Source organism: Megascapheus bottae, chromosome 4, assembly GCF_031878675.1.
Source record: "Megascapheus bottae isolate mThoBot1 chromosome 4, mThoBot2.hap1, whole genome shotgun sequence".
Lineage (NCBI taxonomy): Eukaryota > Metazoa > Chordata > Mammalia > Rodentia > Geomyidae > Megascapheus > Megascapheus bottae.
In genome coordinates, this window is record NC_143512.1 from 48,611,617 (window position 1) to 48,627,019 (window position 15,403).

General features: G+C 35.9%; 1 protein-coding gene across 1 annotated transcript in view; it reads left to right on the plus strand.

The window, feature by feature from the left end:
* The window catches only part of Adamts6 (ADAM metallopeptidase with thrombospondin type 1 motif 6), a 187,597-nt gene that overhangs the window by 133,554 nt on the left and 38,640 nt on the right, over window positions 1-15,403 (plus strand). The window contains exons 15-19 of the mRNA XM_090331864.1: window positions 442-575; window positions 2,434-2,557; window positions 3,524-3,604; window positions 5,594-5,757; window positions 6,541-6,679. Of these exons, the coding sequence (XP_090187990.1) occupies window positions 442-575; window positions 2,434-2,557; window positions 3,524-3,604; window positions 5,594-5,757; window positions 6,541-6,679 (642 nt within the window). The remainder of the gene's footprint in view (window positions 1-441; window positions 576-2,433; window positions 2,558-3,523; window positions 3,605-5,593; window positions 5,758-6,540; window positions 6,680-15,403) is intronic.

Below are 15,403 nucleotides of genomic sequence, written 5' to 3' on the forward strand. Positions count from 1 at the left end.
AATCAAACCCGGGTCTTCATGCTTGCTAGGCAAGCACTTTAACCACTAGGCCAAACTCCCAGCCCCTCTTCTGGCTTTTTCTATGTATGTGGTACCCAGGAATTGAACCCGGGTCATTGTGCATGCTAGGCAAGCACTCTACCACTAAGCCAAACTCCTAGCACCCCTACTTTATTTTACTTTTTTTTTATTTGTCTGCCTGGGCTGGCATTGAACCTTGATCCATATATCTCTGCCTCCTGCATAGCTAGGATCACAGGCCTGAGACACTGATGCCCAGCAAACATGATCTTTTTTTTTTTTGAAGAGGAAACCTGTACATCTAGGTGTATAATCAGGTAGTCATATGTATGAATTATAATTTCTCTTTAGCTGCTACTATTCACTCTTCACAAGACAACAATTCCATTAAAAATTTTCTCCTGTGTTTTATTTTTTCAGGTGGTGTAAAACCTTGTGCATTGAACTGTTTGGCTGAAGGTTACAATTTCTACACTGAACGTGCCCCTGCAGTGATTGACGGAACCCAGTGTGATGCAGACTCACTGGATATCTGTATCAACGGGGAATGCAAGGTTGCTCAGTTTTTACTCCTCTTGTTGGGGTTTTTGAAACTTGCACCTTTTCCTCAACTAATAGATGTTGTTTATTTCTATCATCTGTTTTTAAGAGAGTCTCAAGGCAAATTCAATTTTAAATTAGTCTGAAGGTTATGTAGTTAGATGCAGAAAGACCCACTAGATTAGACTAATTAGCACTAGACTAATGTGACTTGATCTGATATTCTAACTGTTTAAAGTAGCTACTAGGGATATGAAAATATTTTGGATTTTAATTTCTATTATTCTTTTGTTCAGTTCATAAACAAAATGGTTGAAAAAGAGAATATATGTTCCTCTGACTATCATGTATTCTGGTTTGCAGATGTTATGTCTTTCACAGCACAATGTGAAGCAGCTATATAGTTCTCCAGTTTTATCTCTTAAAGTATTTGTGATGGTTTCCTTATACAGTTAGTCTTTATCTTATTAAAGCATTTCCTTAAGGGAATTTGTCAGAGTACTTGAAAATTGTAGGAATCCATGCTATTTTGTTACATGTATATATGAATCTTATCATAATAAGAAAAGCCACAAAAACCACTGTTCTCAGCAATTTTTGCTTCACTGATTTGGTTTAACTTTGAAAAGAAGAACATAACTAAATGATAAAGAGAAAATAACTGAGGAGATAAAAATGCTGTTTATTTTGCTTAGTCTCAGCTTTTCCTGGTAATATTTCTGCATTTTTGGTTAATAGCCTATGGATGTAGTGATGTGGTGATTCAGTTGTGTGTGGGGGTGATGGAGAGAGAGAGAGAGAGAGAGAGAGAGAGAGAGAGAGAGAGAGAGAGAGAGAGAGAGAGAGAGAGAAACACTTATCTCCATGAAGAAAAAAGTTACTTTTTGTGGTGGCATTTATATTTTTTTGCCATTTTATTTTGATTTTTAAATTGTATTTTATTGTTGGGGTAATGTATAGAGAATTTACAGTTACAATCATCAGGTAGTGAGTATATTACTTCTTGAACATTGATACTCCTTCTCATGTTTTTGTTCCCATTTCTCTCCTCCCACCCCATCCCAATCATCTTGTGTTTCCCCTTCCCTTACCTATTTCAAATAAAGAAATATATATATATGTGTGTGTGTGTGTGTGTGCGTGTGTGTGTGTGTGTGTATACATACACACAATATATCAGGTAACAAAGTCAGATACAGTAACAACATGAGATAAACCATATGGGGGAACAAAAGGGGCACTTACATTTTTACAGATTACAACATTCCAAGCACAGCTTTGACTCAGGAATATCATATATAATACCACTAGCTAATGATTAAATGTGCAAATTCAAGCACCAAAACTTAATAAGATACTCAATTTCCACATTTTCATACTTAAATGGAGAATAAAATATAAACTTTCACCTTTATAAATGGCATGCTTACATGTCTTCATTGTTATTCAGCTAATACTAACAATACAATATCTAAAGAAGAGAAAACTCCATTATGGTTAGTGAGCACTCTTGTTGATATAACCTTGTACAGGGCTATAAGCTATCTTTCTTATTTTTTTAAAATCTTGATTGATTGCTAAAAAATGACACTATTTTAAGAATCAGAACATGATGTATATACAAAAGAAGACATGAACTGGAATAGAAATATTGGCATCTGTTCCTAGGCAATCAAAAGTAATTTTCTTTAAACTTAGATGATGAGAAATGTTCATTGGGACTTTCTGAAATAAGAAAGCAGAGGGGAAAATAGTTCTTATTTTTACTTCCTTTACTAGAAGAACAAGTACTTAAGTAAGTTATATGGATTAGAGTGTTATGCTTCCTGGCAGTCCTTTTTTGCCACACTGAAAGCTCTTATGTGTTTTCAGCATGTAGGTTGTGATAATATCTTGGGATCCGATGCGAGGGAAGATCGATGTCGAGTGTGTGGAGGGGATGGGAGTACGTGTGATGCCATCGAGGGCTTCTTCAATGATTCCTTGCCCAGAGGAGGTGGGTGAGCAGCAGAGGGCTGCTCTAGTGCCCTCACACTCACACAGAATCCCAAAACCTTTCCTTTCTTTTCTCCAATTTTTTTTTTTTTTGGTGGGTCAGGGGGCTTGAACTCTGGGCCTGGTCTTTGTCCCTGAGCTCTTTAGCTCAAACCTACCATGCTATCCCTGGAGCCATAGCCCTTCTTCCCCTTTTCTAGTGATTAATTGAAGATAAGAATCTCCAGATCTTTGGTACCCAGGCTGGCTTTGAACCTCAATCCTCAGATCTCAACCTCCTGAGTAGTTAGGATTGCAGGTGTCAGCCACCAAGCCCAGCTTGTCTTTTTTTCTTAATTTAGGCAGACAACAGTATTTTTGCCCAAGTTGTTTTCAGTCATTTAAGTTTAAAATGTGGCTTTCATGCAAAATATTTTGAGGAAATACTATTCTTTTCCTATTTGACTTCATTTAGTTATTTTATTCCCTTCCTTCCTTCCTTCCTTCCTTCCTTCCGCCTTCGTGTGTGTGTGTGTGTGTGTGTACTGACGATACTTTCCTTCCTACTCAGTAATTATTCTCCCATTCAGCCCTGGATTTTTTTTTTTAAATAGAATAGAATACAGTGTTGCTCACAACATAAATACCTAAACTCATGCTACCTGTATTCTCCTTTCTCTACCTCTTGAGTGTCTTGGACTACAGGCATGTCCTATCATATGAAAGGTTGTGTGCTATGGGGGAAAAAAGATGAACCAATAACAACAGGACTTTTAAAATACCCTGAGACAATTTTAAAGAAAAAACAAAACACCTTTTGTCTAAAATATATTTATGAACCTAAAGAAGAATTTGCCCATATTTCATAACTTGTAAAGTACAATATCAAAGAAGAATAGAAGAATTAACAAGCATTAATTACTGGTAGTTACTAAACACTCATTTTCTGGTAGAGGCTGCTTACTACTGGCTATCTTCTGTGTCCCAGGCTACATGGAAGTGGTGCAGATACCAAGAGGCTCTGTCCACATTGAAGTCAGAGAAGTTACTATGTCAAAGAACTACATTGGTAAGTTGTTTTGCTAGATTTGAAAAATGAATGAGGAAAAGCTTTATGAGGGAAAGTATTATGAGGTGAGAGGCATGCTCTAAGTTAGAACACATTCCTGCTGAAATGAAGCTAAATTCCAAGTTTATAGGATCACATGTAAAATGCTAAGTAAAATGCTAGCTTAGTCTTTTCTTTCTTTATCCTTTGGGCTTGAACTGGGGGCCTGAGCACTATCCTTGAGCTTTTATGCTCAAGGTCTGAGCTCTACCACTTGAGCCAAAGTTTTATTTCCAGCATTTTTTTGTGGTTAACTGAAGATAAGTGTCTCTGGCCATACATTTACTCAAAAGTCCAGAAAAAAGGACATACTAAAGCCACTAGCACAAGGATGTTCACTGCAGCACTATTTACCATAGCAAAGATATGGAACCAACCCAGATGCCCCTCAGGAGATGACTGGATCAAGATATAATACTTATACACAATGGAATTCTATGCTGCCACTAGAAAGAATGGCATTGCCCCATTTGTAAAGAAATGGAAAGACTTGAAAAAAGTCATATTAAGTGAAGTAAGTCAGACCCAAAGGAACATAGGCTCCATGGTTTCCCTCATTTGTAATAATTAGTACACATCTAGGACTCTCCTAGCAGAGGATTACAATAGCGCAAAACCTAGGTACTTAAGGTCATATAGGATAAGACTAAATGAAAGGGTCACTAGGATATGGAAACAAGAGCTTTATCTAGTGTGATTGTTGCTTTTAATGCACTATCTTATTTCTCTTCTCCTTTGTTACCCTTTGGTTAATCTTATATTGTTACTGTATCTGACTTTGTTACCTAGTATATTGTATCTATGTTTATTTGCTTATTTGAAATAGGAAAGGGAAGGGGAAAACAAGATGATTGGAGGGATAGGGGAGGGAAATAGGGACAAAAACATAAGAAGGGGTATCAATGTCTGTAGGTGCAGTAATGCACCTACTATCTGGTAAATGTAACTGTAATCCCTCTATACATTACCTAGTTAATAAAAAATAAAATGAAAAAAAGAGTCTTTGGTTATAAAAGAAATGCAAATCAAAACAGCACTGAGATTCCATCTCACCCCAGTTAGAATAGCCATCATCAGGAAATCTAATAACAACAGATGCTGGTAAGATGTGGTAAGAAGGGATCCCAATTACATTGTTGGTGGGAGTGTAAACTTGTTCAGCCTCTCTGGAAAACAGTGGGGAGATTCCTCAAAAGACTAAACATAGAGCTCCCCTATTATCCAGCAATCCCACTTCTGGGCATTTATCCAAAAATGTCCAGAAACAAGGCCATACTAAAGCTACCAGCAAAACCATGTTCATTGCAGTATTATTTACCATAGCTAAGATATGGAACCAATCCAGATGTCCCTCAGTTAGATGAATGGATCAAGAAAATGTGGTGTATATATACACAATGGAATTCTATGCTGCCATCAGAAAGAATGACATCCCCATATTTGTGAGGAAATGGAAAGACTTGGAAAAAAATCATATTAAGTGAAGTAAGCCAAAACCAAAGAAACATATACTCCATGGTTTTCCTCATTTGTAATAATGTATGTTTAGGATTTTCCTAACAGAGGACAATTGCTCAATAGCTATGTGCATATGACCATATAACATGATGCTAAGCAATACCTTCTTAATGCTGTTTTAATAAAATTGCTGTTTTAAGTTTGTATTTAAGAAAATGGTCAGCGAGGTGTGGTGATGTCCTAGCATTAAGAAAGAGGCTGTGCAGAAGGATTAGGGGATGGAGGACAATCAGGTCTTTTATAATGAGACCCTGTGGAAAGAAGGAAGGAAGGAAGGAAGGAAGGAAGGAAGGAAGGAAGGGCAGGAGGGAAGGAAGGAGGAATCCGCTCAAGTCTCATCATCTCTTATAGTGACTATCCATGTTCACTGTATACTTTTGTGCAGTAATTGACCTATGATAATTCATTAAAGTTTCTCATTCTCTTTTCTAGCTTTAAAGTCTGAAGGGGATGATTACTATATTAATGGTGCCTGGACTATTGACTGGCCTAGGAAGTTTGATGTTGCTGGAACAGCTTTTCACTATAAGAGGCCAACTGATGAACCTGAATCCTTAGAAGCTCTTGGTCCCACCTCTGAAAATCTCATTGTCATGGTAAATGTGTCTTTATCATTTTATTTGTACTATTTGTAATTCCCTCTTGTGAGGTGAGAGGGAGTCAGGTTTTATTATCTGACTGGTGCTGAAATCAAGGTACATAAAAGAAAATGATTTCCTCTAGGAAGCAGAATCTGCAAGGTTAAGGTATTGCTCTTGCCATGTGTCTGTTGTGTCTTTTTGTTGCTTTCTTTTTTTTCATATATTTTTTATTGTAACTAATAGAAGGGTTACATGATATTTGCCAGATAGAAGGTGCATTAATTCACATACATTGATACCCTTTCACATGTCTTGGTCCCCATTTCCCTCCCCCCCACCCCCACCCCTCATCTTGTTTTCCCCCCTTCCCTATCCAATTTCAAATAATCTAATACAAATATATCCGATAATATTTTATGTGCAAGCAAAACACACGGGAGAAATGTTTCTAATGTATCTGTGAACATAAGAGGAGAGAGAGAAAAAAGAAAAATATCAAACTCAGTGATAATATCAGTTAGGTGGAGTTGCATCTCCATTTATTTACATATTCTAAGCATCCCCTTCATTATCACAAACTAAAAGGAGAAACATTTTAAGTATGTGCTTTAAAGGCTATCTAGAGTTTGAGGGCCAGCCTGGAATATAGCAAGATCTTTTCACAAAGATAGACAAATAGGTTTTTAAGTTTCCTATAAGACTTGCTATATAACATTTTCTTCTTCAAATGAAGCAATATATATCTGAGTGAAGGCTCATTGTGTGCTAATTATCTTCACCAGCTGTTTTCAATGACAGGTTCTACTCCAGGAACAGAATTTGGGAATTAGGTATAAGTTCAACGTTCCCATCACTCGGACTGGAAGTGGAGACAATGAAGTTGGCTTTATGTGGCATCATCAGCCTTGGTCAGAATGCTCAGCTACTTGCGCTGGAGGTAAGACACCCCTACACAGCTCACCCAATGGGCAGGACGGAAAGCAAAACATTCGCTCAGCTGTACTTTGTGTTGATCAAAGAAGCTAATTGGAAACATTTTTTGCAGGTTTGCTTCAAGCTGTAATTTAGCAAAAGAAAACTTTACTTTAATTCTATTATATTCCATTTGTTTTCAACCTCATGTAATTTATATACAGATTTGTTGGTAAAATACATCTTGGCACAATGAGTGTCTCTGCTGGTGTTCCTTCCGACTATCTTGAAGGTGGGCTGTTTGCTTCTTTTTTGTGAATATATTCTTCGTAAAGAACCTAAAAAGTTTTCTATAAGGAAATGAACAAAACTCAGACATCACAGATACAACTTCTTAGAGTGGGGGAAGAGAATGTATGTGTGGCTGTGTTTGTATGATGGTGTGTTTCCCACAATTCTGTTCAAACTCCCTTCTCCAGCCATCAAAGTTAAGAAGCTACGTAATGGGATGCTATAGATAAGTGTTGGTGTCTGGTTCTCTGGGCTAATAGTGTATAGCAATCCTATTACAATTCCTCAGAGAGGCAGAAATAGCTGCTAGGCAGTGGTTGGTGAAATGTTGGTTGTCCCATGTGCGTTTTTCATGGGTGCCTTTTCCCCACAATTTACTCTATTCCTAATCCTCCTCCCTCTAGTGGCCACCAATGCAATTCTTTACCTCTGGCTGGGAGAGCAGGACAGTTGGCTTCCTTCAAAGCCAACACCCTTGCTGCTGCATGGACTGGTGAGTAGAAGTGCTGTGCGAGCAGCATCTTCCTTCTCTCTGGAGACTAATGCATCGCCTCCACCGTATGCTTGATCCCAATAGCCAAGGAAACAAACCCATTCCTCAGACCTAGTCTGGACTTGAGCAACACCTCACCACTCCAAAAGCAAAGGTTCACTTTTCAGGAGTGATGTTTAGAATAGGTGAGGTTACAGGGAAGTGAGTCATTCTGAATGGAATAAGTGTGAATTCACGTGGACTCTCTCCTACCTTGTCCCGCATTCACTGAGTCTCTAATTGGCTTTGATTCTTTCAGACTTAGAGAAATTGTTTTCAGAGAAAAGATGATCATAGAACAGAGTCTGTAATTTTAAGCTCATCAAATAATTATATAAGCACAACTCTGATTTTCATAATGAAGGCTATATGAAAAAAATCAAAGCAAATGAGTAATAATATATTAAGGTTCTCTTCTGTGTGAAATATCATGAAGTACAGTTATGTATAAATTGAGGCACATTTAAAAAATTCCCCAATCTCTACCCAGTTTGTGAAATGACCATTTAGAATACACATTACCATTTCTTTTAATAAATACCAAGTTCCTGCTAATGTCACTAATGAATGCCCTCAAGTCCTTCACTGTTTCAGTTAAATGCCACTGCTTTTTTTTTTTGAGTGGCATTTACATATATACCTTTGTTGTGATTGCATTACTTTTATTTTGGATAAATGAACCTTTCCTTTTCCACATACCAACAAAAAGTCTCCATTAGAAGAGTACATATAGAGTTCAGTCCCTGAGGCAAAGTGAGATAAACCTGTTAAAGCAGAGTCCAAATAATTCAAAGTCTAGGAAATCCCAGAAAGCTAAAATTAGGATTGCTTAGCTTAGAGAAGAGAAGGCAAATGGGGCAGCATGTTAGTGTCTTCAAGTGTGTGACAGAATGTTGAATGGGAAATCGTTAGAGCCTGTTCTTCTTTTTCTGAAATTGCTATATTTGGGGATGGTTTAGAGAGTTTTGTCTGAGGCCAAGGAGGGATTAAGTAAATTCTCAGTGTTCTTTCAACCCTATGATTCTGTTTATTCAGAGAGCAGATAGTGTAACAACAACAAAAAAAGAAGGGATAGGAGAAATGCAATGAAATATTAATCTGAAAGGAAAACTATTATTTTATTTGAGTAAAAATTATGAAGAAAACCTAAAACAGTGATGGTGATTCATAACACTTGTATTGAAAAAATTACAAATAACTTCCTATGATTTGGAATAAACAAACAAATAAAAAGTGGAATTGGAGAGAAGCTCCTGAAAACAGCATTTTCTCTTCCTTACATGTATGTCTTTGATGCTGGACCTTCTATGTTAGGTATTTCAGGTAGTTCTTGGAACACAAAATCTGTTTGTTCATGAGTAATGATGAATATTAATTAGAACTTTAGCACATTACCTTCTTTAGGGGAGAGAGGTAGAGTGAAAGTTGTTAGATGTGGTGTCAATTGGCTTGGGAAGTGGTTTTCAAAGTGAGATCTCTAAACCAACAGCATCAACATCAACTGAGAAGTTACTGGAGATCCATTTCAGACCTACTGAGTAGGAGTTCTTAGAGGGGATAGTCAAGAATCTGATGCTCATCAAAGTTTGTGTACCACGGTTCTTGACTTTGAGAGAAACTAAACTCTAGTACTTGAGGCACAAGCCCGACCACTGAAGCCTGTGTATCATAGTAGATTCATTTTTCAAGGTAGAACAATATTTTAGAATATAATAGACACTTGATAAATGTTTATAGGCAGTCAATGAATAAAATGAATTAATTTTGGCAAGTATACAAGATAAGAGTTTAGAATGTATAAGAAAGCAAAGTTCCCCTTTTGTTTTCTATAATTTGACTTGGTAGAAACTTTAGAAGTAGAGCACGACATTGGATACAGAATATCCTAGAGTAGGCAGGCTACTGTACAAAAAAATATTGAAGTTCCTCTCAGTATACATACACTTACTTCAACCATTTTCTAAATAACAAATTTATGTTTAAGGAAAGTAAAGTCCCATAGAACTCAGGAATTTAAATCAAAGGGAGAGCTAGAGTCATTACTCAGTAATGATAAGTGAAGCTTCACCAGTTTAAAAACCTTTCAAGAAACAGTCATTTGTACTTAATTTTTGTTCAAAAACTTAATGTTGATACAAAGTCACTTCATAATTGTGATATTCTATTCGAGTCTCTTTAGGGAAGTTCTTGAGACTGTCACTTTTTAAAAAATGCAGAAAGAGAAAGCAAGAAATGACAAAGAATTTTCTGTTTTAGTCAAAAAGGATTCCATCAGGTTTTTACCAGCTGTCATTCTTTGTTCTCCCTTTGTATGTTCTATTAATATCGATTTTTGAAATTTGGGAGCTGTAACGATAGCTTTTTCTAATGAAAAAAATAAGATAAGACATTTTGAGACTGTTTTTCTGTTGCTTAGCACACCCAATGACAAATCTAATATGCAGGAAACATTGGTGGTGATTCAGTGCAAGTAATGGCCTTCTCTCTGACTCAGGGATGAAACACTTCCTTAGCTTGATGGGGAAGACTGAGATGTTATGAGTTGTTGTTTTAAGGATAAATGTAACGTTCGAGATACAGCTGCTACTCTTCCTCTGCAAGAAAATCCAGTGAATTAAAACTTACCTATTTTTAGAACCACTGGTACTCCTACTGGAATTTCTTTATTCTTTATTCTAACTATTGAATACTTTGCAATTCATCTGACTCGCAGATTTATGCACTACCATTATCAGGATTCGTGACTAGAATGTATTCATTGATGCAGCACTTTATTTTGAATAGTAATTTATGCCAATGTACCATTTTTCAAGTTTAAAATGAGATGTGTATGTTCATTCTTTGATCTTTAACTCTCTCTCTCTCTCTACTTTGCTGAAATCCAGACTACTTAGCAGCTGAGTCTCTATGGATATTTTAATGTATAATTTATCTAGTAATTCAAGCATTTCAAACACATGTATGCAAATGGAATAATGCAACCTATTAAAATTATTTAATAAAAGGTTAAGGGGGAATGAGGAAGAGTAATGGAGGGAATGAATTTGATTAAAAACATAAATACTGGGGGCCGGGAGTTTGGCCTAGTGGTTAAAGTGCATGCACGAAGACCCGGGTTCGATTCCTTGGTGCCACATATATAGAAAAAAGCTGGAAGTGGTGCTGAGGCTCAAGTGGTAGAGCGCTAGCCTTGAGAAAGTCCAAGGACAGTGCTCAGGCCCTGAGCTCAAGCCCAGGACTGGCAAAAAAAAAAAAAAAAAAAAATATATATATATATATATATATATATACTGGAATGGAAATATCATATGAAACTTCTTTATATGATTAATATGTGCTATTAAGAAAGAGAAAATATTAAAAATGAGAGAAAATAATAGAGTGACTTTAACCAGAGTTCTTTTACCAGTTAGCAAGTCTATATAAACATGCTCATACCCACTCAAATATATCTCCTTCACTAGCTTGAAAGTTTGTTTTTGCAAATACTTTCCCTAGAAGTAATGTTCTTAACTGCAACGCATATAGAAAACACCTGGAGAACCTTAAGCAATTCTAATATTTGCTTCCCTACCCCCAGTCTGATTTAATTGGTTGGGGCATCAGGTTTTGAAAAGATTCCTAAGCAATTCTAATATGCAGCTCCCATTGATATAGGCTAAAAGTTTTAATCCTCCCCCCCCACAATTAACATTCAGATGTAACTTCTCTGAGGCACATTACTAACACACTTCTTTTACTAATTGGCAAGTCGTTAATTGAGTTAATGAGATTTAGAAATGAATATTGGGGCGAGAAAATAAAGATTGGCATCAAAGAAGGAATGGAAGAACTGAAAGAATGCCAGTTCATCTCATGATTTTATTTAGTGTAACTATTGGCCCTCCGACATGCTTATAGAAAGTTTTATTTATCTATTTACTTAGTTATTTTTGTATCTCAGTTGATGTTCATACTTTCATCTTTACCTAATTGGATCATTTACAAATATCTAATAAATATTTTAAAACTGAGATTGTGCAAAAATGTTTTTTTTAAGGTTTTTTCATTTTATTTTCCAGTTTCGGGGGGGAGAGACTTGAGGAACTAAAATGAATGGAGGTTGAGCATTGCTAATTCAAATTCTGAAGATGACCCCCAATTTCTCATTCTGGATTTCAGATTTTCAGATTAAGGATGCTCAACTAGTAAAATCTATGCAAATATTCTTTTTTTAGATTTTTTTTATTGTAATTAATAGTAGGGTTACATTATATTCACCAAATAGAAGGTGCATTACTTCACAAACATTGATACCCTTTCTCATGACATGGTATGCAAATATTCTTAAATCCAAGCAATCGAGATCTGAAACCATTTGGCCCTAAGTATTTTGGATAAGGTGTATTTAACATGTAAATGCCCAAATAGTCATTAGACACACAAGTTAAATTATAGGGCATATAATACATGTTTTAACTCAGTTTTTATGAAAAATATTAAATTTATTTATTGTTTTAGGAAGTTTTCTTTAAGGAATGACTCAGAATGCAACAATATTCACAATTTCTACCTTGTCTTTTTGTGTATCTTCAAATTCCCAGTGTTCAAACTATGGTCTTCCCACCTTCACAGTCTATCCATCCTCCCATCTAATTTCACATGACTTTTAAGCTTTAAGTAAAACCTCCCAAACTAAGACTTTATACCTACTGTGTGTAGATATGTGAGGGGATATGTATGGGGGTGAAAAAGAGAGGGAGAGAGAGAGAGAGCTAGAAACACAAAGACTGACTAAATGAATAACATAAATATGAAGATTATTCTAATATTTCTTTTTCTATTTCAAATTCTTTTTTTAATTTATTTTACTTTATGAATCTTTATCTGATTTATCTCTGGAGCCTTATATTCTTATATTAGAGGTTTTCTAAGCTGATTCTTAAGTGGTTATCAACTACCATTTTGGATATTCCCAATTTAGAACTGTGTTTTCCAGAGGTTTCAAGATGCCCAAGGGCAATGCTGCAATTACACAGGGATGCTGTGGCACACTTCGCCCTTTCAAGGGAAATGCAGTTCCATGGGTTACACATATTATTATCTAGTCCATTTTTCTATATAGAAAGTGCAGTTAAAACTAATGAGTTCCCAAAGGCTCCATGAGCCCAAACTTTGAGATTCTTGATTTAGTGTATAATGGGTGTCATTAAGATTGGAAAAAAAATATCAACTTCCTCTTTGTCATATAAGCTCACTCTTCAGAGCCTTTGTAGTGCTCAGAATGTAGAAGTTTAGATTCTCTGTACTTCCAGCTAAAGAACTAGAGATGTTAAGGTATGTGAATTTCTTCCTGTTTGTACTGAGTATTCTTCTTGATCTGTCCTCTAGCATATGTTTCTTCCCTGGGCCTTTATTAGCTGAATGTGAGATTGTTAGATAATTAAAACAGAAAATGATAGGATGCAAAGAAGAAAACAATACCTAAAAAGACGTTTTAATAGCAAGTATTTCTTTGTGCCTAACAAGTTTGTGTAATACCCTATACTGTTCCATTTAGTTAAAACATAAATTTTTGCATAATAATTTAAAAAGCTAATTGCCTTGGACTTCAAAAGGCTAAATGTTTCTATGATATACTATACATTTAAATTATATGGTTATCTTCAAGCATTACAAGGTATCTCTGTGTACCAGTGGATCATGCCTGTAAGCCTAGCTACTTGGGAGACTAAAGTCAAGAGAATCATGGTTTAAGGATATCCCAGGCAGTGAAGTTCACAAGACTCCTCAAAAGATTGCTGGGCACAGTGGCTCATGTCTGTCAACCCAGCTATGATGAGATGCCTAAATAGGTGGGTTGTGGTCCAGGTTCATACCTGGTCAGAAACATAAGAAACAATACTTACCTCAAAAATAACCAGTGAAAAAAGAGGGGATGAGATGTGGTTCAGTGGTAGAGTGCCTGCCTACCCAGTGTGAGAGTCCTGCATTTGAACCTCAGTATTAGAACATATGATTGTATTAAGTGTGCAAGTCAACACAGGTAGGATGATCACAGCCCAGGCTGGCTTAGGCATAAAGGAATGTATGATAATAACCAACAAGGAAAAGAGGTTGAAGGTGTGGTTCAAGTGGGAGAGCACCTGCCTATCAAGGTTAAGGTCCTGAGTTCAATCCCTCATGCCAAGGGAGAAGGGTGGGAAGTATATTCAACAATAACACTTTTGAACTTTTTTCAAAAAGTAATTAGAAGACTGGAGTAGTGGGCCAGCTGGCAGGAGTGCTTGCCTAGAAAGCACAAAGCCCTGAGTTGAAATGCCATACAAAACAGTATTTACTAGTAAAAATGTAATGCAATCTGTAGGCTAGTTCCTAATACCTGATCAAAGAAAAAAAGAAAAAGCTCTCAAAACAATTCTCTGCTTACCAGACAAAACAAGAGCCAAATACTTTATAGTTTTACAAATGTCCTTTTAAATTTTTGCCAGTTCTAAAATGTCTACCTAACACATTTAACATCATGCAGAGGTCAGTTTGCCATTTTTTTTGGGTGAACAAATGGAATGTGCTTTAAACAAGTAAGAGTTGCAAGCCTGGGCGTCTGCAGAAATAATCACTAACACTTGTATGGCAGTGAATAAAGGATGCATACACTGTGACTTTTATAGAATTCTCAAACTAGTACAGAAGAAAGTGAAATCAAATCTTGATTGATTTATTGATTTATTTTCATTTTGATGGTGCTGGAGTTTAAACTAAGGGCTTCACACTTGGTAGGCAGACATTCTATCACTTGAGCCATATAGCTCATACTCTTTTACCAGTTGTTTCCAAGATTTGAAATTAAGTGGGAAAGATGCAAAACGACTGATGCTATATCTAAATTTGCTTATCTTTGACTTAAGAAGTTTGGTGTGAAAGTTTCTTGCAAAGGTAGATAAAAGATTACAGATGAAAACTTAGTTGGAATAATTAAAAACATTTACTCATTTCCTTATATGTCCCTTTGAAGAAACACAGCTACATAATTAGTCTTTAAGAAAATTTGCTGAGAAAGGTATTCTTTGGTGTCAGGTTGTACAATGTACTGGTGTTCAAAACTATGATGGTCCCTTTATATTTTATTTCTGTGTATCCAAAACTTAGATAGGAAACAGATCGCAGTGTTGTTTTTACTAATGAGAACCCCTGAAAAAACAGTGATTTGAGTTTAAAAAGAAGGTTTGCGCTCATTCTTGGTCATCATTTACAAATTTTCTTCTTCTCTTTAAAAAGAAATATATTTAGGCTAGATAATAGCCTGTCACTGGATTCCCATACTCAATCTTTCCTACTTTTTAGGTCACTTTCCATGTTAAGAAGGAAAATGTGCTTTAATATATGGGACTAGTTCTACCAGGCACAATGGCAGGGCATCTGTGAACATTATACTCCTGAAATCCTTGGCTCTCCCCTAAACTTTTCTAAGTTCTCATATGACATGACCTTTGAGGACTGAGTGATGCTTCTACACAAACTTAGACTATGGCTGGTTTATATTTCTGAAAGTTAATATGTTTGTTCACTTACTGGTCCAAAACAATTATTTGCACTCATCTTTTATATGACCTACTTCTCAAAAACTGCTTTGCATTTCCTTGTACATTTTCAACACAATTTAAGATTTCTGATTATAAAATTTTAAAAAATATCTTATAAGTGGAGACGATTCATTTGGTAATCTCTACATATTCTTAAAATTTATAGTGAAGACAAGAAATCTCTACCAGTGTAAAACATTTTCCCTAATGCTGTCTTTTGTCTTCTTTTATCACTTATATTTCTCTAGAAAACATACCCTAATGTAAGCAAAGTTTCACTTCCTGAGAACCATAGATAAGAGTGAAACCAAACTTGTGCAGTTCTATTATATGAATGACCAGTTTCACAGATTATGTTTCCTTC